This window comes from Nomascus leucogenys, chromosome 15 (assembly GCF_006542625.1).
Source record: "Nomascus leucogenys isolate Asia chromosome 15, Asia_NLE_v1, whole genome shotgun sequence".
Classification (NCBI taxonomy): Eukaryota; Metazoa; Chordata; class Mammalia; order Primates; family Hylobatidae; genus Nomascus; species Nomascus leucogenys.
In genome coordinates this window covers 75,732,381-75,759,121 of record NC_044395.1, presented here as the reverse complement: position 1 = coordinate 75,759,121, position 26,741 = coordinate 75,732,381, and the positions used below count along the sequence as shown (strand labels likewise).

Here is a 26,741-nt window from a genome sequence, read left to right as displayed (position 1 = left end):
ATATTAGGTTGTTAATTTGGGATCTAACTTTTTGATATGAGTGTTTAGTGTTACAAATTTCTCTCTTAACACTGCCTTGGCTGTGTCCCAGAGATTTTGTAGGTTGTATCTTTGTTCTCATTCTTATTAAAAAACTTCTTGATTTCTGCCTTAATTTCATTATTTGCCCAAAAGTCATTCAGGAGCAAGTTGTTTACTTTCCATGTAATTGCATGGTTTTGAGTGACTTTTTTTTTTAGTCTTGATTTCTATCTTTATTGCACTGTGGTCCAGGAGTATGTCTGGCATGACTTCAGTTCTTTTACATTTGCTGAAGATTGTCTGATTGATTTTAGAATATGTACCATGTGGCAATGAGAAAAATGTACATTCTGCTGTTTTTGAGTGGAGAGTTCTGTAGAGGTCATTAAGATCCATTTGGTCTCATATTGAGTTCAGGTCCTGAATATCTTTGTTAATTTTCTGCCTCAGTGACCTAATACTGTCAGTGGAATGTTGAAGTCTCTCACTATTATTGTGTGGGAGTCTAAGACACTTTGTAGATCTCTAAGAACTTGCTTTATAAATCTGGGTACTCCTGTGTTGGGTAAATATATATTTAGAATAGTTAGGTCTTATTGAATCGAACCCTTTAACATTATGTAATGCTCCTCTTTGCCTTTTTTGATCTTTGTTGGTTTAAAGTCTGTTTTGTCTGAAATTAGGATTGCAAACTCTGCTTTTTCCTGATTTCCAGTTGCTTGGTAGATCTTCCTCCATCCCTTTATTTTGAGCCTATGGGTGTCACTGCCTGTGAAATGAGTCTCTTGAACACAGCATTTCATTGGGTCTTACTTTTTTTAAAAGCCAGTTTGCTACTCTATGCTTTTTAAATGGGGCATTTAGCTCATTTACACTCAAGGTTAGTATTGATGTGTGTGGATTTGTTCCTGTCATTGTGCTGTTACCTGGTTATTAAGCCAGCTTGTGTGGTAGCTTTACATCACTGGGTCTGTGTACTTAACTGTGTTTTTTTTGTATTGCCTGGTAATGGTTCTTCCTTTCATATTTAGTGCTCTTTTCAAGATCTCTTTTAAGTGGGTCTGGTAGTAACAAATGGTAGTAACAAACTTCCTCAGCATTTGCTTATCTGAAAAGGATCTTATTTCTCCTTCACTGAGGAAGCTTAGTTTGGCTGGATATGAAATTCTTGAAGTTTTTTTTTTTTTTTTTAAGAATGTTGAATATAGGAGCCTAAGCTCTTCTGGCTTGTAGGGTTTTTGCTGAGATGTCCACTGTTAGCCTGATCGGGTTCCCTTCGTAGGTGACCTGCCCTTTCTTTCTAGCTGCCTTTAACATTCTTTCCTTGCTTTCAAACTTGGAAAATCTGATGATTATGCATCTTGGGGATGATCTTCTTGAGTAGAATCTTGCACGAGTTCTCTGTATTTCCTGAGTTTGGGTGTTGGCCTCTCTAGCAAGGTTGGGGAAGTTTTCATGGATGATATCCTGAAATATGTTTTCCAGGTTTGCTTTCTCCTGTCAGGGATGTCAACGATGTGTAGATTTGGCCTCTTTACATAATCCCATATTTCTAGAGGTTTTGCTCATTCCTTTTCATTCTTTTTAAAATAATTTTTGTCTTACTTTCTTATTTCAGAGAGTCAGTCTTCAAGTTTCAAGATTCTTTCCTCGGCTTGGTCTCTTCTGCTGTACTTGCAATTGCATCATAAAATTCTTGTAGTGTGTTTTTCAGCTCTATCAGATCAGTTAGGTTCCTTTTCATACTGGCTATTTCATCTGTCAGCTCCTGTATCATTTTATTGTGATTCTTAGTTTTGTTGAATTGGGTTTTGCCATTATCCTGATCTTGATTATCTTTGTTCCTATCCATATTCTAAATTCTATTTCTGTCATTTCAGCCAGCTCAGCCTGGTTAAGAACTAGTGTGGTTGTTTGGAGGTCATAAGATACTGACCATTTAGGTTGCTGGAGTTCTTGCATTGGTTCTGTCTTATCTCTGCATGTGACTGTTCCTTTAACTGCTGGGCTGCCTCTGATTGATGTGGTCAGACAGGGACAGCGTGTTTGTGCTAGAGTCCCAGGTTGAGAGGAGAAGTGAGGACCAGGACCTATGTGGAGAACAGTCCGGCCACTTTTCTGTGAGGTGGATACTCTGTGCTTGGGTATGGACCAGCTAGCCCCTGGTCCCCACAGATTCTCCAAAGCCTGAAGACAGCAAAGCCTAAGGCTGTGAGACAGCAAAGACAGCAACCCACCCCTCCCACTGGGAGTTCTGTCCCAGGGAGTTACAGAGCTGCTACTGGCTTGATAGCCTGGAGGTAAGGGTAGATGGAGACCCAGGCCAGGAGGACCTGCCTGGTAAAGAGATCTGAGATTGAAAACCCATGTAACAAACAGTCTGGCCACTTTTCTGTAGGACTGCTGCAGTATGCTGGGGGTACACTCCAGTCCCTAGTCACCTTGGTTTATCTAGCATCTGAAGGTATCAACAGTGAAGGGTGTGAAACAGCAAAGATGGCAGTCCCCCTATCCCTCTGGGAGCTCCATCCCAGGGAGGTTTGAAACTGCTGCTGGCCAGAAAACACCAGCAGAGATGGCTGGACACCCTAGTTGGGAGGTCCCACCCAGTGAGGAGGAACAGGATTGAGGACCTGTGTAAAAAAGCAGTCTGGCCACTTTTTTGTAGAACAGTTGGGCTGTGTTGGGGGTCTGCTGCGGCCCCCAGTCACTTTGGACTCTCCAAATCCCAAAGGCAACAATGGTTAAGGCTGCAAAACAGCAAAGATGGCAGCTTGCCCCTCCCTCTGGGAACTCCATCCCAGCAAAGTTTGAAACTGTTGCTGGACAGAAAACACTAGCAGGGATGGTTGTAGACCTTGGTCACAAAATTCTGCCCAGTGAAAAGAAATGAGATCTGGGACCCATGTGAAAAAGCAGTCTAGCTGCTTTCCCATAGAGCTACTGTGCTGTGGTGAGAGACGGCTCCAGTACCTAGTCACCTTGGACTTCCTAGAGCCAGAAGGCAACAATGGCTAAGGCTGTTAAACAGCAAAGATGGCGGCCTGTCCCTTCCCCTGGGAGCACCATCCCAGGAAGGCTCGGAACCACTGCCAGCTGAAAAACAGTGGCAAGTGTGGCTGGTTACCTTGGTTGGGAGGTCCTGCCCAGTGAGGAGAAGAGGGGTCAGGGACCCACATAAAAAAGCAAGCTGGCTGCATTTTTGTAGGGTGGTTACACTGAAGGCAACAATGGCTAAGGCTGCAAAACAGCAAAGATGGTAGCCTACCCTCCCTCTGGGAGCTCCATCAACACTGTTACCAGTGGCTGGCTGGAGTTCCAAGCTAGTGGTCTTATCCTGCAAGGTGCTGTGGACGTGGGACCTGCAGACCATTGCTGCTCAGCCCCTTGAATTCAGCTACTTCTTAGGGGTCTGTATGGGGGTCTAACCTCCTACTTTGCCAAGTTGCAGCTGCTTTTGCCTAGAAGCCCAGGTATCTATAGCTCCTGGGGCTCTGCATGTGCCTGAGAAGCTACTCTGCCAAGATGCCACAGAGCTCTGCATATCAGACTGCAAGCCCTGGTGCAGTGGGTTTACGAGGAGGGTCTCCTGACCTAAGGGTTGCAAAGACCTATGGGAGAAGCATGGGTCCCCAGGGTTGCTCACTTACTCATGCTTCCCTGGGCGAGGGAGGCTCCCCTGGCTCCATGTCACTCCCAGGTGGGCAGTCATCCTGCCTTGCTTTTCTACATTCTCTGTGGGTTGTTTTCTTGATGAATCCCAATGTGTGTACATGGATGTTTCAGTTGAACGTGCTGTATGTACTCACCCCTTCTATTTCTCTCCATGACAGCAGTGCACATTAGCTGCTTCTAGTTGGCCATTTTGGCCAGCCTCTTATTTTGTTTCTGGATCTGGGTGCTGATTATATGATAATTACATGCTATAAGCTCAATATGTAGAGTTTTGTTTGTTTTTTTGTAAAAACAGATCTTGGCCAGGCACAACAGCTCATACCTATAATCCTAGTGTTTTGGGAGGCCAAGGCGGGAGGATCACTTGAAGCCAAAAGTTTGGGACTAGCCTGGGCAACAGAACGAGTTCTCATCTCTACAAAAAAAATTTTTTTTTAATTAGCCGGGCATGGTGGCCCATGCCTGTAGTCCCAACTACTCAGAAGACTGAGGAGGGAGGACTGCTTGAGCCCAGGAGTTGAAAGCTGCAGTGAGCCATGATTGTGCCACTGTACTCTCTAGCTTGGGTAACAGAGTAAGACCCTGTCTCAAAAAAAAAAAAAATTCTTAAGAGTAATCATTGGAGTTGAGTTTCAGAAAACTAGGTTCAAATCCTGATTTTCATACTTAATAATGGCAAGCTTTCTCCCCTGTAAAATTTGGATAATAATGCCTATCTTACAAGATGTTATACATAATAGGTGATTAATAAATGTCAGTATAATCTCAACTTAATACAATGAATATACCAATCATTAATTGATTAGATGATGATCTGGAAGTATTACTGTTTAGAAAATATGATTTTTTCCAAGTGAAAAACATTTAGTCTAAGAAGTTAAATTTAGACTATTCAAGTATTCTTGGTAAGTTAAGGCAATAACTACAATGATATTCTAAAATAGCAGTTAATCTAAAAATTGTTTGCACTTGAGGTATATTACATAATTTACTTTTTAGTGATATGAACTCCTAATAACTATTATCTTACAGATAATAATAAAAACAGGTGAGGTAAATGAAGCATTTCTTTTCTAAAGATGTCCACAACACTATCTCTTGTCCCAAACACTTTTCTGAAATGTATTCTTGTCACTCCTCGATCAAGACAGAGCATTTATTTACCAACCCTCTGGAATCTCAACAGGCCTCATGACTGCTCTGATTAACAGAATATGGCAGAAGTGACACTCTATTCTGAGTTCAGCCATTAACTGAACTGGTAGTTTCCACTTCCTACTCTCTTGGAATGCTGCCAACAAACTGGGAGAAGCCCATGGAGGGGTCATATTTAGATGGACTGGTCAATAGCTAACAGGCACATGAGTAATCCATCTTGGAAATTCTGCCCAATCAATCCTTCAGATAACTGCTTCCCCAACCAATATCTGACTGCAATTTCATCAAAGTCCTCAGGTGAGAATCTCCCAGTTGAGGCTAGTCCACCCAAAGAAATATGACACTTAATAAATTGTTGTTCTTTTTAAAAACTTTGAGTATAAATTACATACCATTAAAATCTACTCATTGTAAAATGCCTTAGTTCAGGCTGCTATAATTGGATACTACAGACTGAGTGGCATATAAAAAAATAGGAATTTATTTCTCACAGTTAGGGAAGCTGGACGTCTGATATCAGGGTGCCAGCCTGGCCAAGTTCCAGTGAGGGCTCTCTTCCAGGTTGCAGACTACTGATTTCACATTGCATCCTCACACAGTGGGAAAGACGGCTAGAGAGTTCACTGGGGTTCTTTTATAAGGGAACTAATCCCATTCATGAAGGATCCACCTTCATGACCTAATTACCTCCCAAAGGCCTTACCTCCCAATACCATCATATTGGGGTATAGGATTTTGACACATGAATTTTTGGAGGAACACAAACATCCAGCCCATAAGTGTATAATTTAACGATTTTAGTGTATTTGCAGTTATCAACAATCATTACAATCCAATTTTAGAACATTCTCAACACCCCCACCCAAAATGTTCCTTCATGCCTATTTATAGTTAATCCCTATTCTCACTTTATGCAACAACTGTTCTGATTATTGTCTCTATAAATTTGTCTTTCAAGAATTTCATATAAATGTAATCATATAATATATGATCTTTTGAACCTGGCTTATTTCACTTAGAATAATGTTTTGAAGTTCATCTATGTTGCAGCATGTATCAGAAGTTTATTCCTTTAATTGCTGAACTGAATTCCATTGTAATGATATACAAAAAAAAAAAAGAATGAGTTGGGAAGTGTTCCCTCCTCTTCTATTTTTTGGAAGAGTTTGTGAAGAATTAGTCTTTTTATTTTATTTTATTTGTTAACAATCCTTTAAAATGTAAAAAACAAAAAACTACTAAATTGCACACTTTAAAAGGGTAAGTTTTATGGTATGTAAAGGGACTGAGAAGAGCCTATAATCCCTGAAAATGCTTATCTATTTTTGGTTTAACTTTTTTCTTAGGGTACAACACTTTAGAGTTTATCAAGTTATCCATACCATGGCAAGCCTTCAACTCCAGTCTCTGTCTTCCCAGTCCCATGAAGCTGCTAATAAAATTGCTCATCCTATCAGTCATTGGTCTCTGTGGAATTGGCATACACTCTTTTGATAGCCCCAAACTCCAGGCTCACTTTCTTGGAGTTCTATCTTCCAACAGATCTTGTACTGGTGATTCATAAGATATTTTTAGTTCTTCAATGGCTTCAAGTAGATTTTTTTTTTTTAAATAATTCGTCCACCTTTTCTAGCTGCCCTCAGGGGAAATGTTGGTCTGAGTTACTTAGTTAACTACTACTGGTAGTTTGAGTCATCAAATTTTAAGGTTATAAAACAACTATAATTTCATCAACATAATATTTCTTGTATGAGGATATAAAATATTTCAGAATGATATAATTAGCCACACTTTAAAACAACTCCTCTTTAGGCCATAAAAAATTTATGCAAAATCTTTTGGATTTAGATTGTGCAGTACAAATTTCAATGTTTAATATAAATAATTCCACTATTTATAAACAATAGACATAACCTAAGAAGACTACATTCATTTGTACAGGACATTTTTATTCTTTGAATTACTTTCACCATCTATTATTTATAATTTGTTCTAAATAAGTCCTCTGTGAAGTGGGTAAAAAATAATAATCTTCATTTTAAAGATGGATAAACTGAAGTTAAACTCATTCATTTTCCCATTCTAAAAATCACTGTAAGAAATTTCTCTTAAACTCAAATACATATGACTTTTGTAATCTCACCTGATTTTCCACTGCAGCAATCTGTACCATCTGATTCAGATGTTGAAACATATTTCAGCATTTGATGTCCACAGCTTATAGAATAAAATAGATAAATACATATGGTAAATGAGGTACAAGTTTTTTACCTGAACACAATTAGAAAATCTGTTTAATTTTTAACCAAGATCCCAACTGCAACACATCCTAATATTCCAATCTCTCTATAAAGTTAAAAGGCTTTAACCTAGAAAGTATCTGTGTGTCCTTGAAGGAAACAAAATATTTTTGAAAAGTCAACATTGGATCTGAGGTAAACCCTTACTATTAGTAAAGCAGAAATAAGATCAAACACCATTTACTGGGTACTATGAATAGGTACTAAGGTAGTGTATACTAAAATAATTTAATATTTACTAAGATCTTAGGATGGGTAGAATACCATTATATTTGACTTCAGATGGAGACCATTAAATTAAAAAAATTAATAACCACTAAAATGAGAAGATATTTATTTAGAATAAAGACTACTAGATAAATAAGGAAAAGAATATAGGCTGAATCCATCATCTAGTATAACACAGAACTAGAAAACTGGTAATACTTTATTAAAATACAGTAAAGTCCTCAATATTATCAGTAAGTTTTTGAAAACTGACATTTTAAGTGAAACAACTTATAGCACATCTTCAAATAATGTCATTTCATTATAACACCGAAAAAAACTATGGTTATTTAGCTTAAAGCTGGAGTTTCCAAGAACCTATCCAAAATGTTGAGGGCTTAACTGTAATCAACATTTTCAAACAGAAATAATAAACAGTTGGGAAACTTACCTGTTACACAGATTGCTATCAGAATTTCTAAGTTGCTGATAAAAATCTGGTGTATTAGGTGCATTGCCCAGAGATCTCTGCAAAATAACGCTTGGCTTATTAAGAAAATCAGCAGTATCAGGAAATTCTATGGGTGATCGATTGGTTACAGAGCCAGCAGACACTGGTCCATGGTTGGGAGAATTCACAGGACTCAGACTGGACAAAACACCTTTAAAAATTAAAAGAAAGGAGACAGATAAATAAGAATGTATTTATGTGTGTATGTTTATTAAATATATTTGTGTTTCTATGGATTTTTTCCTTATTTAAAAAAAGTAGATTATTTACAAATAGATAATAAATTCCTGCATGGGGCCTCACGATATTCTAGAAACTTAAGCAATATTTGCCATATTTGTCATGATCAATGGCTGTTGGGTAAACACCCCTTGTTGGGTAAATATCTACATTTATACTAGGTAAATGTGAACAGTATGACTAAAACATACATACTGCATGGCAGAAATTTTCCTAATTCCTATTGGTCTTTAACTTTCACCTATGTGTCCCTATCAGATTGATTATTCACAAGAGCAAAGCATCTCTACCAAATTTTATTGAATTATTTTCAATTCAATAAAATTAAATTTTATTTAAATTCTCTTTTTTTGTGTGTGAGATGGGGTCTCATTCCATTGCCCAGGCTGGAGTCCAGTGGCACGATCATGGCTCACTGCAGCCTCAACCTCCTGGGCTCAACTGATCCTCTGGCCTTGGAGACTACAGGCACAGGCCACCGTGCCCAGCTAATTTATGTATTTTTCTGTAGAGACAGGGTTTCAAGATGTTGCCCAGGCTGGTCTCAAACACCTGGACTCAAGCGATCCTCCTGCCTCAGCCTCCCAAAATGCTGGGATTACAAGCTTAAGCCACTGCATCTGGCCAAAGAACTAAAATTCTTTTTTTTTTTAAATACTTTAAGTTCTAAGGTACATGTGCACAACGTGCAGGTTTGTTACATATACATGTGCCATATTGGTGTGCTGCACCCATTAACTCGTCATTTACATTAGGTATATCTCCTAATGCTATCCCTCCTCCCTCCCCTCACCCCACTATAGGCCCCGGTGTGTGATGTTCCCCACCCTGTGTCCAAGTGTTCTCATTGTTCAATTCCCACCTATGAGTGAGAACATGTGGTGTTTGGTTTTCTGTCCTTGCAATAGCTTGCTCAGAATGATGGTTTCCAGCTTCATCCATGTCCCTACAAAGAACATGAACTCATCATTTTTTATGGCTGCATAGTATTCCATGGTGTATATGTGCCACATTTTCTTAATCCAGTCTATCACTGATGGACATTTGGGTTGGTTCCAAGTCTTTGCTATTGTGAATAGTGCCGCAATAAACATAGGTGTGCATGTGTCTTTATAGCAGCATGACTTATAATCCTTTGGGTATATACCCAGTAATGGGATGGCTGGGTCAAATGGTATTTCTAGTTCTAGATCCTTGAGGAATCGCTACACTGTTTTCCACAATGGCTGAACTAGCTAGTTTATAGTCCCACCAACAGTGTAAAAGTAAGAACTAAAATTCTTAATAGCATTTAAGCAAGTTGAGAATAACATCATATGCTAATGCAATGTCAGATCGCTTTAAAAATTACATGAAAATACTTCCAGCTCATTCATTCATTCAACAAATATTTAGAGCTTACCATATGCTGGAAAATATACTGGTTTTCACAATGGAGAAAAAGATACCATCCCTGAAATTCAATGAAGCTAGAGTGTAGTGAAGAATACAAACAAGTGCTAAGTGCTTGATAAGGGAACAAAACAGAGTGCTTCAGGAACACATAAGATGAGTCTATAATACTGTCTATTTATTCCAGAAACCTTTGCTGAGTGCCTCAAACTAAAGCAGTGTGGATATATCTGGAAAGAGGCAGGCAGATTTAGAACCTTATTTGAAAATAAAGACCCAAGTAAAGTCTCATTCAGAAAGGAAAACAATTAACAGTCATTAAGGAGCTACAATATTTTCAGGCATAGTGGTAAACACTTATAGATGTGTGCGATGGTGTCAACTTGGTTACGGTGCTCAGTTATTTATTCAAACACTAGTATATATGTTGTTGTGAAGATATTTTTCAGATGTGATTAACATTTAAATCGATAAACTTTGAGTAAAGCAGATTAATTTCCATAACATGGGTGGGTCTCATCCAATTAGCTTAGGGCCTTACGAGAAAAGACTGAGGTCTCACAAAGAGGAAAAAATTTTGTCTCGGGTTCAAGACTGCAACATTAACCCTGCTGGAATTTTCAGCCTGCCAGCCTGTCCTGAAAATTTCCTACTTGCTTGCCTTGCTAGCCCTCATAATTGTGTGAGCCAATCCCTTAAAACAAACTTTCTCTCTCTCTCTTTCTCTGCGTGTGTATGTGTGTATAAATATAATGTTCTTTATCTTTTGCCAATCTGATGGTAAATAAAAGAGCATTGTACCTTTATTTTTTAATTTCCTCATTACTAATAAGGTTAAGCACATTTCATGTTTATATGCCATTTGTATAGTTTTTTTTCTGAAATGCTCTTTCAAGTCTTTTGCTAATTTTTCTATTGGCTTGTGGTGATGGATACACTCCAAGGTAGTCCCATTAACCCTTGCCCCCTGATGTTCATGTCTTTGTGTAGAAAACACCTGTGACTAGCTTCTTATCAAAAGAAACATGACAGGATGTCACCCCTATGATTATGTTTCATTATGAATTCCATCTTGCTAGAGACTCACTCTAGAGATTCTCCTTGCTAGCTCCATGAAGTAAACAGCCATACTGAGGAAGACCATGTGACAAAAAACTATGGGCAGCCTCTACGAACTGTGGGTGGCCTCCAGCCAATAGCCATCAAGAACCCAGAGCCATCAAGAATCTACAACCAACGGAAATGAATTCTGAATAGACAACCTGAATGAGCTTGGCAGCCGATTCATTCCCAGCTGATTCTCAAGATGAGAACAAGGGAGAGGCAACATCTTGTTTCCAGACTTACGACACCTTAAGCACAGGACTCAGCTGTGTGTGGACTCTTGCACAAAAGCTGCTACATTTGTTGTAAGCTGATATGCAGCAACAGAAAATGAATACTTGTCCATAATTCTTCCACTGACAAAGTTCTTTATACAGCTGAATTCTAGTTCCTTCTCAGATGTTATTACTATTTTCAATTCTTTTTATATGACTTTTTTTTTTTTTGAGACGGAGTCTCGCTCTGTCGCCCAGGCTGGAGTGCAGTGGCGCAATCTCGGCTCACTGCAAGCTCCGCCTCCCGGGTTCACGCCATTCTCCTGTCTCAGCCTCTCCGAGTAGCTGGGACTACCGGCGCCCGCCACCACGCCCGGCTAATTTTTTTTTTTGTATTTTTAGTAGAGACGGGGATTCATCGTGGTCTCGATCTCCTGACCTCGTGATCCGCCTGCCTCGGCCTCCCAAAGTGCTGGGATTACAAGCGTGAGCCACCACGCCCGGCTATGACTTTTTTTTTTTTTTGATGGAGTCTCTCTCTATCGCCCAGGCTGGAGTGCAGTGGTGCACTCTGGGCTCACTGCAGCCTCTGTCTCCTGGGTTCAAGCAATTCTCCTGCCTCAGCCTCCCAAATAGCTGGGATTACAGGCACCTGCCACTACACCTGGCTTTTTTTTTTTTTTTTTTTTTGAGACGGAGTCTCGCTCAGTCGCCCAGGATGGAGTGCAGTGGTGTGATCTCAGCTCACTGCAAGCTCCGCCTCTCAGGTTCTTGCCATTCTCCTGCCTCAGCCTCCCGAGTAGCTGGGACTACAGGTGCCCACCACCACGCCCAGCTATTTTTTGTGTGTTTTTAGTAGAGATGGGGTCTTACCATGTTGACCAGGCTGGCCTCAAACTCCTGACCTCAAATGATCCACCAGCCTCGGCCTCCCAAAGTGCTGAGATTACAGGCATGAGCCACCACGCCTGGCCTTTACATGACTTTTTTCAATAAAGAGGTTATTAATTTTCATGTAGTCAAATTTATTCATCTAATCCCATATGGTAAGTATTTTTATGTCTTGTTACGGAAAATTTTCCCTAAAGTCATGGAGTATAGCAGCACTGCATATTTTTTATTAAATTATCTCTAGGTAATTGGTGGCTTTCGATGCTGTGGTAAATGGTGTTTTAAATTTCATTTTCAACCATTTTTTGATAGAGTAATACAATTAATTTTTCTGTACAATTAAAATATTGCAAAATTTACTTATTAATTCTATTACTATATTTTTAGAGCCTTCTAGATTTTCTATATATACAACATGGTAATCTGCAAATAAAGAAAAGGGTTTATATCTTCCTTTCCAATATTTATTCCTTTTCTTTATCTTGTCCTCATTCATTGTCTAGAAATTACAGGATAATGTTGGAGACAAGTGTTTACAGTGAACATCTTTATCTTGTTTCCAAAGTCTGAAGAAAAATGTTTAGTATTTCATTATGCATTATGTTTGAAAAACATTTTTGATAGATACTTTATCAGATTAAAAATGTCCCCTCTATTCCCAATTTGCTTATAATTTTTTATCACAATTATCAAATTTATCAAATGAACATACATGAAAAGCTTTCTCTGTACCAATTAAGATGACCATATGATTATTCTCTTTTATTCTATTAATACAGTGAATTTTCAAAGGTTAAACAGACTTTATATTCCTGTAATAATACTTCCCAACATGGACATTATGGTATTATCATTTTAATATATTACTCAATTATATGTGTAACTTTTTGTTTAGGATTTTTGTATCTATATTCACAAGAGATGTTGGCCTCTAATTTTCTTGTAATATCCTTGTCAGGTTTCAATATTAGGGTTATGCTGGCCTCATAAAAAATTGGTGTTTCCTCTTTCCCTTTTCAGTGAAAGAGTTGTGTGAGATTGTGGTAAGCAGAATAATCACCCCCAAAGATGTCCATATCCTAAACCACAGAACCTATATGTTAGATTGCATGGCAAAGGGATATTTAAATTGCAAATGGCCTTAAGGTTGCTGATCAGCTAACCTTGAGATGGGGAGATTATCCTGGATCATCTAGTTGTGCTCAATGTAGTGACAAGGGTTCTTGTCATTATGAGAGTCACACACGGCTGAGTCCTAGTAAAAGAGAGGCAGACATAAAAGAGCCAGAGAGATGGCAGCATCAGGATTCAGACTGACATTGCTGGCAATGAAGATGGAGTAATGGGGCCATGGGCCAGAAATCCAGGCAGGCATGCTCTAGGAAGGCCTCTGGAAACTGGAAAATGCAAAGAAAATGGATTACCCCCTAAAGCCTCCAGAATAAACAGCCCTGCTGACACCTTGCTTTGGGCCCAATGAGATCAATTTTAAACTTCTGACCTCCAGAATTATAAGAATAAAGTTGTGTTATTTAAGTCACTAAGCATATGGTAATTTGATACAGTAGTGTCTTAGTCCATTTGGATTGCTATAACAAAATACCATAGACTAGGTATTTTATAAATAAGAGAAATTTATTTCTCACAGTTCTGGAGGCTGGGAAGTGCAAGATCAAGGCACTGGCAGATGTGGTGTCTGATGATGGCCCACTTCCTGGTTCACTGACGGCCATCTTCTTGTGTCCTCACATGGTGGAAGGGATTAGAGAGCTCTTTGAGGTCTATTTTATAAGGCACTCATCCCATTCATGAAGAGTCCACTCACATGACCTAATCACCTTCCAAAGGCCCCAACTCCAAATACCATCACACTGAGGATTAGGTTTCAACACATGAATTGGGGTGTGAGTGAGGGGATATGAATATACAGTTTACAGCAAGCAGCTATAGAAAACTAAGACATTGGATATAATCTTTCATAACAACATTTTCATTAAATATTGGTAAGAATTTACCAGTAAAGTCATCTGGACCTACAATTTTATTTGTAGGAAGGTTTTTAACTACAGGTTTAATTTCGTTAGAAGATATGACTCTTCAGATTTTTTATCATTTTTGTATCAGTGTAATCTTTTTGTATCAGTGTCATGTTTTCTTCTTTCTTTTGGTTTACTTTGCTATTAAACTTATAGCTTCTTAAAATGTAAGCTTAACTGATCTTTAATTTTTCTCTTTTTTTGCTATAAATTTCCCAAGAAAGCACTGCTTTAGCTTCTTCCCACATTTTAATAAGTCCTATTTTCATTATTATTCAGCTCAAAATATTTTCTAATTTTCATTGTTTTTTCTTCTTTGACCCATAGGTTATTTATAATTTGGGGATTTTCTGCAGATCTATTGATAGATGTTTTTAAATCTAATTCCACTGTGGTGACAGAACATGCTTACGTGGTTTTTAAACAGCCTTTTAAGATACCATTCACACACCATAAAATTTACTATTTTAAATTGTACAATTCAGTGAATTTTAGAAATCCACAGAGTTGTGCAACTATCACCACTATCTAATTCTGCAGTATTTCCATAAACTCAAAAAGAAACCCTAGACCCATTAGCAGTCATTCCCTATTCCTGTCCCTCCTACCCATAGTCACAGGTGACCACTGTCTTAGTTCATTCAAGCTGCTATAAAAAAAATACTTTAGTTTGGGTAATTTGTAAACAACAGAAATTGGCTGCTCACAGTTTTGGAGGCTGGGAAGTCCAAGATCAAGGTGCCAGCAGACTTGATGTCTGATGAGGGCTCAGTTTCTGCCTCACAGATGGTATTTTTTTCACTGTATCCTCACATGGCTGACAGGATAGCTAGCTCCCTCAGACCTCTTTTATAAGGGCACTAATCTCATTCACAAAGGCTCCAACCTCATGCCTAGTCATCTCCAAAAGGCCCCATCTCTTCATACTGTTTCATTGGGGATTAGGTTTCAACATGTGAATTTTGAAGGTACACAAGCGTTAAAACCATAGCAACCACTAATATACTTTGTCTACCTATAGATCTGTCCATTTTAGACATTTTATATGAGTAGATTTGTAGTCTTTTGTGATGCCTTATTTAACTTAGCATGTTTTCAGTAGCATATGAATACTACTCCATTTCATTTTTGTGACAAAAAATATTCTACTGTATGGTTAAGCCACGTTTTGTTTAACCATTTATTGATAGCCATTTAGGTTGTTTCTAATTTTGGCTATTATGAATAATGCTGCTATATACATTTATGCACAAGGTTTTGTGTGGACCTACGGTTTCACTTCTCTTGGATATATATCAAGAAGTAGAATTTCTGGGTCATATGGTAACTTCATGTTTAAAATTTGAGAAACTGCCAAATTGAATTTCATTGAATAGAAATATCTCTATGCCAGTACCATACTATCTAAATTACTGTAGCCTGGTAGTAAGTTTTAAAATTTGAAAGTGGGAGTCCTCATATTTTTTCTTCTTTTTTATTAAAGAACTGTTTTGGCTATTCTGGGACTCTTGCGTTTCTATATGAATTTTAGCATCAGACTGTCAATTTTGGCAAAGCTGAAATTTTGATAGGATTGTATCAAATCTAGTGCAATTCAAAGAATATTGCCATCTTAATAATATTAAGTCTTCTGATCCTTAAACGTGGCATGTCTTCCAATATATTTAGGTCTTCTTTAATTTCAACAATATTTTATAGTTTTCATTGTAAAACTCTTGTACTATTTTGCTAAATTTATTTCAAAGATTTTTTAATGCTAACTGTAAATGGAAATCTTTTTGTAACTTGAGTTTTGGATTCCTTAATGTTAGCATATAGAAATAAAATTGATTTTGTATATCCTGCCACATTGATAAACTTATTTATTGGTGATAATAGGTTTCAGTGAATTTCTTAGGATTTTATATATACAAGCTCATGCCATCTGCAAATACAGTTTTACTTTTTCCTTTTATTCCTTCTTACCTAATTGCCCTGGCTAGAACCTCTAATCCAATATTGAGTAAAAGTAGCCTTACTTTATAATTATTAAAACAATGTTACAATTTTGTTTTATACTAAGTCCAAAATCCAATCCACTTCAGGGATAATTTCTGTTGGTTACCTTTTCCTTGGGTACATGTCAAAAATTTCTTGTATCTTTGCATGTTTCATATATTTTTGTTGAAAATTGTACATTTTACATAAAATACTGGAACAGCTTTGATATCAGATCCTTCCAACACCAAAGGTTTATTATGTTGCCGGTTTTGTGTTTGTTTTCTTCTTTCTGATTATTTGTTTAGTGACTTACCTGAACTAATTGTGTAGATTCTGTTTCTCCTGCAATGTGTAGTTACTTAGTTCTCTGTTAGCTTTTTCTCTTAAGTTTTTGTTTATATTTTTAAGCATGGTTTCCTAGAAGTCATCCCTGGGGGGATCAGTATAATTTGGACATCAACCAATGAACAGTCAGAAGATTACTTTTTTTTTTTTTTTTTTTTTTGAGACGAAGTCTCACTTTGTCGCCCAGGCTCAAGTGCAGTGGCACAATCTCGGCTCACCGCAATCTCTGTCTCCCGGGTTCAAGTGATTCTCGTGCCTCAATCTCCCGAGTAGCTGGGATTACAGGCGCCCACCACTACGTCTGGCTAATTTTTGTATTTTGTATTTTTGAATTTTGTAGAGATGGGGTTTCACCATGCTGGCCAGGTTGGTCTCAAACTCCTGACCTCAGGTGATCCCCCCATCTGAGCCTCCCAAAGTGCTGGGATTACAAGTGTGAGTCACAGTGCTCAGCCTAACCTTTGTCTTTTAATTGGAGTGTAAAGTCCAATTTTTGTTGAAAACTTGACATTTCAGATAATATATTGACAACTCTAGTCAGATCCCTTCCTCTACTCCAAAGGTGTATATTTAATGTAATAAAGTGTGTTTAATCCACCATGCTGCTATTTATTTTTTGTGTTTCTTCTGTATTTGCTTTTCTTTTCTCAGATTCTTTTGAATTATTCAAGCTTTTTTTAAATCATGACATTTTACCTCTTTATAAGCTTTTTAGTTAATATCTTTTTCTACTGGTCTTTTAATTGGCCCCCTGGATATTACAATGTTCATCTTTGAATATTAGTTTCTCTTCAATTAGAACTTTATACTGTTTTTCAAGCATTGCTAGTACCTTACGACAAATTTAATTCCATTTACCCCTTGACTACCCTTTATGCTATTGTTATCATATATTTGACTTTTACGTATTTCATAAATGCTAAAAGAAAGTTATTATTGTGTTTACTCATCAATTTTTTTATTATTATTATACTTTAAGTTCTAGGGTACATGTGCACAACATGCAGGTTTGCTACATAGGTATACACGTGCCATGGTGGTTTGCTGCATGCATCAACTCGTCATATACATTAGGTATTTCTCCTAACGCTATCCCTCCCCCAGCCCCCCACCCTCGGACTGGTCCCAGTGTGTGATGTTCCCTTCCCTGTGTCCATGTGTTCTCATTGTTCAACTCCCACTTATGAGTGAGAACATGCGGTGTTTAGTTTTCTGTTCTTGTGATGGTTTGCTGAGAATGATGGTTTCCAGCTTCATCCATGTTCCTGCAGAGGACATGAACTCATCCTTTTTTATGGCTGCATAGTATTCCATGGTGTATATGTGCCACATTTTCTTTATTCAGTCTATTATTGATGGACATTTGGGTTGGTTCCAAGTCTTTGCTATTGTGAACAGTGCCACAATAAACATACGTGTGCATGTGTCTTTATACTAGCATGATTTTTCTTTTTTTTTTTTTGAGACAGAGTCTCGCTCTGTCGCCCAGGCTGGAGTGCAGTGGCGCAATCTCGGCTCACTGCAAGCTCCGCCTTCCAGGTTCACACCATTCTCCTGCCTCAGCCTCCCGAGTAGCTGCAACTACAGGCGCCCACCACCACGCCCAGCTAATTTTTTTTTTGTATTTTTAGTAGAGACGGGGTTTCACCATGGTCTTGATCTCCTGACCTCGTGATCCGCCCGCCTTGGCCTCCCAAAGTGCTGGGATTACAGGCATGCACCACCACGCCAAGCCACATGATTTATAATCCTTTGCGTATATACCCAGTAACGGGATGGCTGGGTCAAATGGTATTTCTTGTTCTAGATCCTTGAGGAATTGCCACACTGTCTTCCACAATGGTTGAACTAATTTACAGTCCCACCAACAGTGTAAAAGCCTTCCTATTTCTCCACATCCTCTCCAGCATCTGTTGTTTCCTGACTTTTTAGTGACTGCCATTCTAACTGGCATGAGATGTTATCCCATTGTGGTTTTGATTTGCATTTCTCTGATGACCAGTGATAATGAGCATTTTTTTCATATGTCTCTTGGCTGCATAAATGTCTTCTTTTGAGAAGTGTCTATTCATATCCTTTGCCCACTTTTTGACCCATCAACATTTTTTAATCCTCACCCATCTATTTAGCCTTACCAGTGCTTTTGGTTTGTTCTTGCAGTTCCATGCTTCAGTCTGGATAATTTTCCTCCTGCCTAAGAAACTTCCTTTACTGAGTCTTAGTAGCACAGGTCTGCCATCTACAAATTCTTTCAGCTTTTGTTTTTTTGAAAAAAATGTACATTTTTCTACTTCTCATCTGATTTACTAAAAGATTTTTTCCAGATTTACTGAGGTATGATGGACAAAAACTACATGTATTCAAGGTGTACAACATAATGACTTGATTTACATTTTTACTGTGAAATGATTATGACAATCAAATCAATTAACATACCCATCACCACAGTTACTGTTGCAGGGGAAGGAGGATACTAAAAAAATATTTTTATTCCAATTTAATTTTTCAAGAATATTTCTTCATTGGATAAAGAATCCTATGTTGTCAAGTTTTATTCTTTCCACACTTTTTCAAATATTCCATTGTCTTTGGAGTTCACAGTTGCTGTTAACAAGTCACTGTCAGTATTATTATTGTTGTTCCTTGAAAAATAAAAACAACCTTGCTTGGTTGCTTTTGAAACTTTTTTCTTTATAATTTGGAGGCTTGATTCATACATCTAGCTGTGATTTTCTTCTATTTATCCTGCTTGAGGCTCACTGCACTTTATGAATTTGTTGTTTGCTTTCTTTTATTAGTTTTGCGAAATTACTCTGTCCTTTTGTTTCTCTCCATTCCTTCTGGAACTTCAGTCACACATATGTTAGAACTTCTGTGTTCCATATGTCTCTTAAACTTTGTTCTGTTATTTACGTATTTTTCTTTCTCTGTGCTTCGGTTTGAGTATTTTCTATTTCACTGTCTTCAAGTTCACTACTTTTGTATTCTGTTGTATCCAATCCATTCTTAAACCATTGAATAAGCTTTTAATTTAATCAAGTGCATTTCTCAGTTCTAGACTGTCCATTTCTTTTCTATGTGTTCTAGTTCTCTACTCGAGGTATCCATTCATTTCGGCCATTATTCCATCTCCTTTTAAACATCATTGTTATTTTAAAGATTGTAAAATACAGCATCAATATCATATGTAGATCTTTTTCTAGTGCCTGCTTTTCTTGATTATCAATAATATTTTCTGATCTCTTCACATGCTTTACAGATTATTGTGTATAAAAGAATTTTGTAATTGTATATTCCAATCACAAAATTGTACCTATGTAATATCAGCCATAATGTACTTTAAAAGCAGAATATCATTATTGCTTTGCTATTCCTATGTTGTATTTATTAAAATATCTTGCATCCAAGAGTTTTTAATCATTCTATAATCTTTTAATTAAAAAAATTCCTATGATAATGTTTTTCCAGGATGAAGTAAATTTTTTTCTCCATAATTATCATTCTACGAAAAAAAAAATACTCTTTCTTGAAGATTTTCCCTTGTCCTGGGTCTGCAACCACTCAGGTTAGTTAAATAGTTACATATTTTATCTCTGAATCTCTACTGCTTAGCAAAGTACCTGGTACAGAGTAGATGTTCTAAAACTTTACTGAAAGAATTAGCAAACAGTCAATTAGTAGCCAACCCAAACTGCTAAGTCATGTTAACTTATAACACATGAAATTATATTCAAAATTAGCTATAAATGTGTGATGAAAAGTGTTTACACTACCATATACTTTGAGAACCCCCATATTTGAGTCATAAAGAATGATTTCTTACCAGCTCTTCTGAGACCTACATGGTGAGTCAGTGATACAGAAGATGACCTTTGCTTCGGGATAGTCAGTAGATTTGAATTAAAAGGCCCATTTAGATAGCATCCTTGACTAAAAGGGAAAAATAACAGGTTAAAATTTTTAAAAACCAAGAAAAGTTTCATCTTTTTTCCTCATGGTTCTCAATTTAATTAGCAAATATATTCTCATGAATTCAGAGTTTGGGCCTCTAGTGCCTAAGGCCTAAAGCAGAAGTCAGCAAACTTTTTCTGTAAAGAACCAGATGGTAAATACTTTTGGCTATATGTTCTCTATTGCAACTACTCAACTCTGCCGATGTAGCACAAAAGCATCCATAAACTAAAATAAACAAATGGGTATGGTTTTGTTTCAATAAAATTTTACTTACAAAAAAACAGATGATAGACCAGATTAGGTCCATAGGCTGTAGATTGCTGATCCCTCGGCTAAAGTAGGTTATCACAATTACTTTGAAGGTTTCTTAAAACATAGGCTGCTGGTCTCATCCCCAAGGTTTCTGATTCACTAAGTCTTGGATGGGGCCAGATAACCCACACTTCTAACAAGTTCTTATATGATGGAGTTTCTGATCCAGTGACCTCACTGAGAACTACTGGACTAAAGTATAGTTTTTAATTTTTTTCTGTTCCCTGTCCTCACAGGTATTGACAACTTTTATTAGTGTAGGCAAAAAACAAGCAGTAAGCAAATAATACCACCCAATGAACTCATCACCCAATGAATTCATCTCCCTGTCAATGCTCAGTCATTCTTCATATTTTCATTGTGTAAAAATAAGTAATTCAAAACCAAACTTTTGGAACTTTTATTCTGAGCCTTAAAGGAATATGATTTTGGGACCTCAGTCACTAACAGGCAGCTGTAACCTAGGCAGACATAACCTTGATTTCCCTGATTACAGATTAGCTTCTTTTTTCCCCTAACTTACATTGCTTTGCTAAATGTTGCAAAAAACTAAAGGATGTCAGAGAAGACTCCTTCCCTCTTTACCGTCGATCTTCATTATAGATTAACTTCCCTTTTTCTTCTCTTACACAAAGACACATTTTCTAAGATGGAATGTTAAATATATTCTTTTAAATTGGAAAAAGAAAACAAACAAGCTGTAACTAATAAAATTGCTGTAACTCAGAAGCCAACTTTGCGTGGAAAATGCTATTCTGCTAAATATCTTTGTTTTCTGCCGATACAAATATGATCTTAACTTTTCAACTTTGAAGCACTGACCCTATTTCTTTGAAGTCTGTGTTTCCTGGATGGGCATCCACAGCTTTGTGTTTGAACAAACTCTTTTAAGCTGGACTCTTATCCTTTTGATTATTTCATACTGGCAATTGCCTACATGTGGAGTGGCAAAGACTGGAAAAGAAGAGTAACAGTACCACCCAGGGCAACATTCAAATAGAAAAATCTGTGTGTTCTCGGGCAAGATTGTTGAACAGAAAGAGCTCTAGTCTGCAGCTCTCAGCAAGAATGATGCAGAAGGTGGGTGATCTCTGCATTTCCAACTGAGGTACCTGGTTCATCTCACTGGGACTGGTAAGACAGTGGGTGCAGCCCAAAGACGGTGAGCCGAAGCAGGGTGGGGCATCACCTCACTTGAGAAGGGCAAGAGGTTGGGGAATTTTCTCCCCTATCCAAGGGAAGCTGAGGGACTGTGCCATGAGGAACAGTGCATTCCAGCCCAGATACTACGCTTTTCCCACAGTCTTCGCAATCCGCAGACCAAGAGATTCCCTCCGGTGCCTGGGTTTCAAGCAAAAAACTGGGCGGCCATTTAGGCAGACACCAAACTAGTTGCAAGAGTTTTTTTGTTGTTGTTGTATTGTTTTTTCCATACCACAGGGGCGCCTGGAATGCCAGCAAGACAGAACCCTACACTCCCCCGGAAAGGGGGCTAAAGCCAGGGAGCCAAGTGGTCTGGCTCAGCAGATCTCACTCCCACAGAGCCCAGCAAACTAAGATCCACTGGCTTGAAATTCTCACTGCCAGCACAGCAGCTGTCTGAGATCCACCTGGGATGCTCAAGCTTGGTGGGAGGAGGGGCATCCGCCATTGCTGAGGCTTGAGTAGGCGTTTTACCCTCACAGTATAAACAAAGCAGCCCAAAAGTTTGAACTGGGTGAACCCCACTGCAGTTCAGCAAGGCCACTGAGGCAAGACTGCCAGATTTCTCCTCTCTGGGCAGGGCATCTCTGAAAAAAAGGCAGCAGCCCCAGTCAGGGACTTACAGATAAAACCCCAATCTCCCTGGGACAGACCACGCTGGGGAAGGGGTGGCTATGGGTGCAGCTTCAGCAGACTTAACCATCCCTGCCTAATGGCTCTGAACAGAGCAGCGGACCTCTCAGCACAGTGTTCAAACTCTGCTAAGGGTCAGAATGCCTCCTCAAGTGGGTCCCTAACCCCCATGTATCCTGACTGGAAGACACCTCCCAGTAAGGGCCGACAGAAACCCCATACAGGAGAGCTCTGGCTGGCATCTGGCAGGTGTCCCTCTGGGACAAAGCTTCCAGAGGAAAGAACAGGCAGTAATGATTGCTGCTCTGCAGCCTCTCCTGGTGACACCCAGGCAAAAAGGGTTTGGAGTGGACCTCCAGCAAACTGCAGCAGCCTGGAAGCAAAGGGGCCTGACTGTGAGAAGGAAAACTAACAACAGAAAGCAATAGCAGATCCACTCAAAGACCCCATCCGAAGGTCAATAACGTCAAAGACCAAAAGTAGATAAATCCACAAAGATGGGGAGAAACCAGCACAAAAAGGCTGAAAATTCCAAAAAACACAATGCCTCTTCTCCAAATAATCACAACTCCTCACCAGCAGGGGAATAAAACCGCACAGAGAATGAGTTTGATGAACTGACAGAAGTACGCTTCAAGAAGGTGGGTAATAACCAACTAATCCGAGCTAAAGGAGCATGTTCTAACCCAATGCAAGGAAGCTAAGAACCTTGAAAAAAGGTCAGACGAATTGCTAACTAGAATAATCAGGGTAGAGAAGAAAATAAATGACCTGACGGAGCTGAAAAACAAAGCACGAGAACTTCATGAGGCATACACAAGTATCAATAGCCTAACTGATCAAGTGGAAGAAAGGGTATCAGAGATTGAAGATCAACTTGATGAAATAAAGCAAGAAGATTAGAGAAAAAAATCACAAGCATTCTTGTACACCAATCACAGACAAACAGACAGCCAAATCATGAGTGAACTCCCATTCACAATTGCTTCAAAGAGAATAAAATACCTAGGAATCCAACTTACAAGGGATGTGAAGGACCTCTTCAAGGAGAACTACAAACTACTGCTCAATGAAATAAAAGAGGATACAAACAAATGGAAGAACATTCCATGCTCATGGGTTGGAAGAATCAATATCGTGAAAATGGCCATACTGCCCAAGGTAATTTATAGATTCAATGCCATCCCCATCAAGCTACCAATGACTTTCTTCATAGAATTGGAAAAAACTACTTTCAAGTTCATATGGAACCAAAAAAGAGCCCACATCGCCAAGTCAATCCTAAGCCAAAAGAACAAAGCTGGAGGCATCACGCTACCTGACTTCAAACTATACCACAAGGCTACAGTAACCAAAACAGCATGGTACTGGTACCACAACAGAGACATAGATCAATGGAACCGAACAGAGCCCTCAGAAATAATGCCGCATATCTACAACTATCTGATCTTTGACAAACCTGACCAAAACTAGCAATGGGGAAAGGATTCCCTATTTAATAAATGGTGCTGGGAAAACTGGCTAGCCATATGTAGAAAGCTGAAACTGGATCCCTTCCTTACAGCTTATACAAAAATTAATTCAAGATGGATTAAAGACTTAAATGTTAGACCTAATACCGTTAAAATCCTACAAGAAAACCTAGGCAATACCATTCAGGACATAGGCGTGGGCAAGGACTTCATGTCTAAAACACCAAAAGCAATGGCAACAAAAGCCAACATTGACAAATGGGATCTATTTAAACTAAAGAGCTTCTGCACGGCAAAAGAAACTACCATCAGGGTGAACAGGCAACCTACAGAATGGGAGAAAATTTTTGCAACCTACTCATCTGACAAAGGGCTAATATCCAGAATCTATCATGAACTCAAACAAATGTACAAGAAAAAAACAAACAACCCCATCAAAAAGTGGGCGAACGACATGAACAGACACTTCTCAAAAGAAGACATTTATGCAGCCAAAAAACACATGAAGAAATGCTCATCATCACTGGCCATCAGAGAAATGCAAATCAAAACCACAGTGAGATACCATCTCACACCAGTTAGAATGGCCATCATTAAAAAGTCAGGAAACAACAGTTGCTGGAGAGGATGTGGAGAAATAGGAACACTTTTACACTGTTGGTGGGACTGTAAACTAGTTCAACCATTGTGGAAGTCAGTGTGGCGATTCCTCAGGGATCTGGAACTAGAAATACCATTTGACCCAGCCATCCCATTACTGGGCATATACCCAAAGGACTATAAATCATGCTGCTATAAAGACACATGTACACGTATGTTTATTGCGGCACTATTCACAATAGCAAAGAGTTGGAACCAACCCAAATGTCCAACAACGATAGACTGGATTAAGAAAATGTGGCACATATACACCATGGAATACTATGCAGCCATAAAAAATGATGAGTTCATGTCCTTTGTAGGGACATGGATGAAGTTGGAAACCATCATTCTCAGTAAACTATTGCAAGGACAAAAAACCAAACACCGCATGTTCTCACTCATAGGTGGGAATTGAACAATGAGAACTCATGGACACAGGAAGGGGAACATCACACTCCGGGGACTGTTGTGAGGTGGGGGGAGGGGGGAGGGACAGCATTAGGAGATATACCTAATGCTAAATGACAAGTTAATGGGTGCAGCAAACCAACATGGCACATGGATACATATGTAACAAACCTGCACACTGTGCACATGTACCCTAAAACCTAAAGTATAATTAAAAAAAAAACAAAAAACATAACATCAGAGAAAAACAAATAAATAAATAAATAAATAAATAAGAACAAACAAAGTCTCCAAGATATATGGGACTATGTGAAAATACCAAATCTGCGTTTGATTGATGTACCTGAAAGTGACAGGGGGAATGGAGCCAAGTTGGAAAACACTCTTCAGGATATTATCCAAGAGAACGTCCCCAACCTAACAAGACAGGTCAACATTCAAATTCAGGAAATACAGAGAATACCATAATGATACTCCTTGAGAAGAGCAACCCCAAGACACATAATTGTCAGATTCACCGAAGTTGAAATGAAGGAAAAAATGTGAAGGGCAGCCAGAGAGAAAGCTCAGGTTACTTACAAAGGGAAGCCCATCAGACTAACAGCGGATCTCTCAGCAGAAATCCTACAAGCCAGAATGGAATGAGGGCCAATATTCTTTTTTGACATGGAGTCTCTCTCTGTCACCCAGGCTGGAATGCAGTGGCACAATCTCAGCTCACTGCCACGTCCACCTCCCAGGTTCAAGCAATTCTCCTGCCTCAGCCTCCTCAGTAGTTGTGATTACAGGCGTGCACCACCACGCCCGGCTAACTTTTGTATGTTTATTAGAGACAGGGTTTCACCATGTTGGTCAGGCTGGACTCGAACTCCTGACCTCGAGATCCACCAAAAGAAAAGAATTTTAAACCCAGAATTTCATATCCGGCCAAACTAAGCTTCATAAGTGAAGGAGAAATAAAATCCTTTACAGACAAGCAAAGGCTGAGAGATTTTGTCACCACCAGGCCTGCCTTACAAGAGCTCCTGAAGGAAGCACTAAACATGGAAAGGAACAACCAGTACCAGCCACTGCAAAAACATATCAAATTGTAAAGACCATCGACACTACTAAGAAACTGCATCAACTAAAGGGCAAAACAACCAGCTAGAATCATAATGACAGCATCAAATTCACACATATTAACTTTAAACGTAAATGGGCTAAATGCCTCAATTGAAATACACAGACTGACAAATTGGATAAAGAGTCAAGACCCATCAGTGTGCTGTATTCAGGAGACCCATCTCACCTGTAAAGACACATCAGGCTCAAAATAAAGCAAGGGAGGAATATTTACCAAGCAAATGGAAAGCAAAAAAAAAAAGACAGGAGTTGCAATCCTAATCTCTGATAAAACATACTTTAAACGAACAGAAATCAAAAGAGACGAAGAAGTGCATTACATAATGGTAAATGGATCGATGCAAAAGAGCTAACCATCCTAAATATATATGTACCCAATACAAGAGCACCCAGATTCATAAAGCAAGTTCTTAGAGACCTATAAAGAGACTTAGACTCCCACACAATAATAGTGGGAGACTTTAACACCCCACTGTCAATATTAGACAGATCAATGAGACAGAAAATTAACAAGGATATTCAGGACTTGAACTCAGCTCTGGACCAAGTGGACCTAACAGACATCTACAGAATTCTCCACACCAAATCAACAGAATATACATTCTTCTCAGCACATCATTGCACTTATTCTAAGATTGACCACATAATTGGAAGTAAAACACTCCTCAGCAAAGGCAAAAGGACAGAAATCATAACAAACAGTCTCTCAGACCACAGTGCAATCAAATTAGAATTCAGGATTAGGAAACTCACTCGAAACCACACAATGACATGGAAAGTGAACAACCTGCTCCTGAATGACTACTGGGTAAATAACAAAATGAAGGCAGAAATAAAGATGTTCTTTGAAACCAATGAGAACAAAGACAAAACATACCAGAATCTCTGGGACACATTTAAGGCAGTACGTAAAGGGA

General features: G+C 38.6%; 1 protein-coding gene across 1 annotated transcript in view; it reads right to left on the bottom strand.

Annotated features, from left to right (window-relative positions):
- PDE3B (phosphodiesterase 3B) overlaps positions 1-26,741 on the bottom strand; it is a 227,200-nt gene that overhangs the window by 43,177 nt on the left and 157,282 nt on the right. Inside the window, exons 5-7 of the mRNA XM_030829527.1 lie at positions 19,899-20,005; positions 7,813-8,023; positions 6,998-7,071 (exon numbers count right to left, since the gene is read on the bottom strand). Coding sequence (XP_030685387.1) covers positions 6,998-7,071; positions 7,813-8,023; positions 19,899-20,005 — 392 coding nt within the window. The remainder of the gene's footprint in view (positions 1-6,997; positions 7,072-7,812; positions 8,024-19,898; positions 20,006-26,741) is intronic.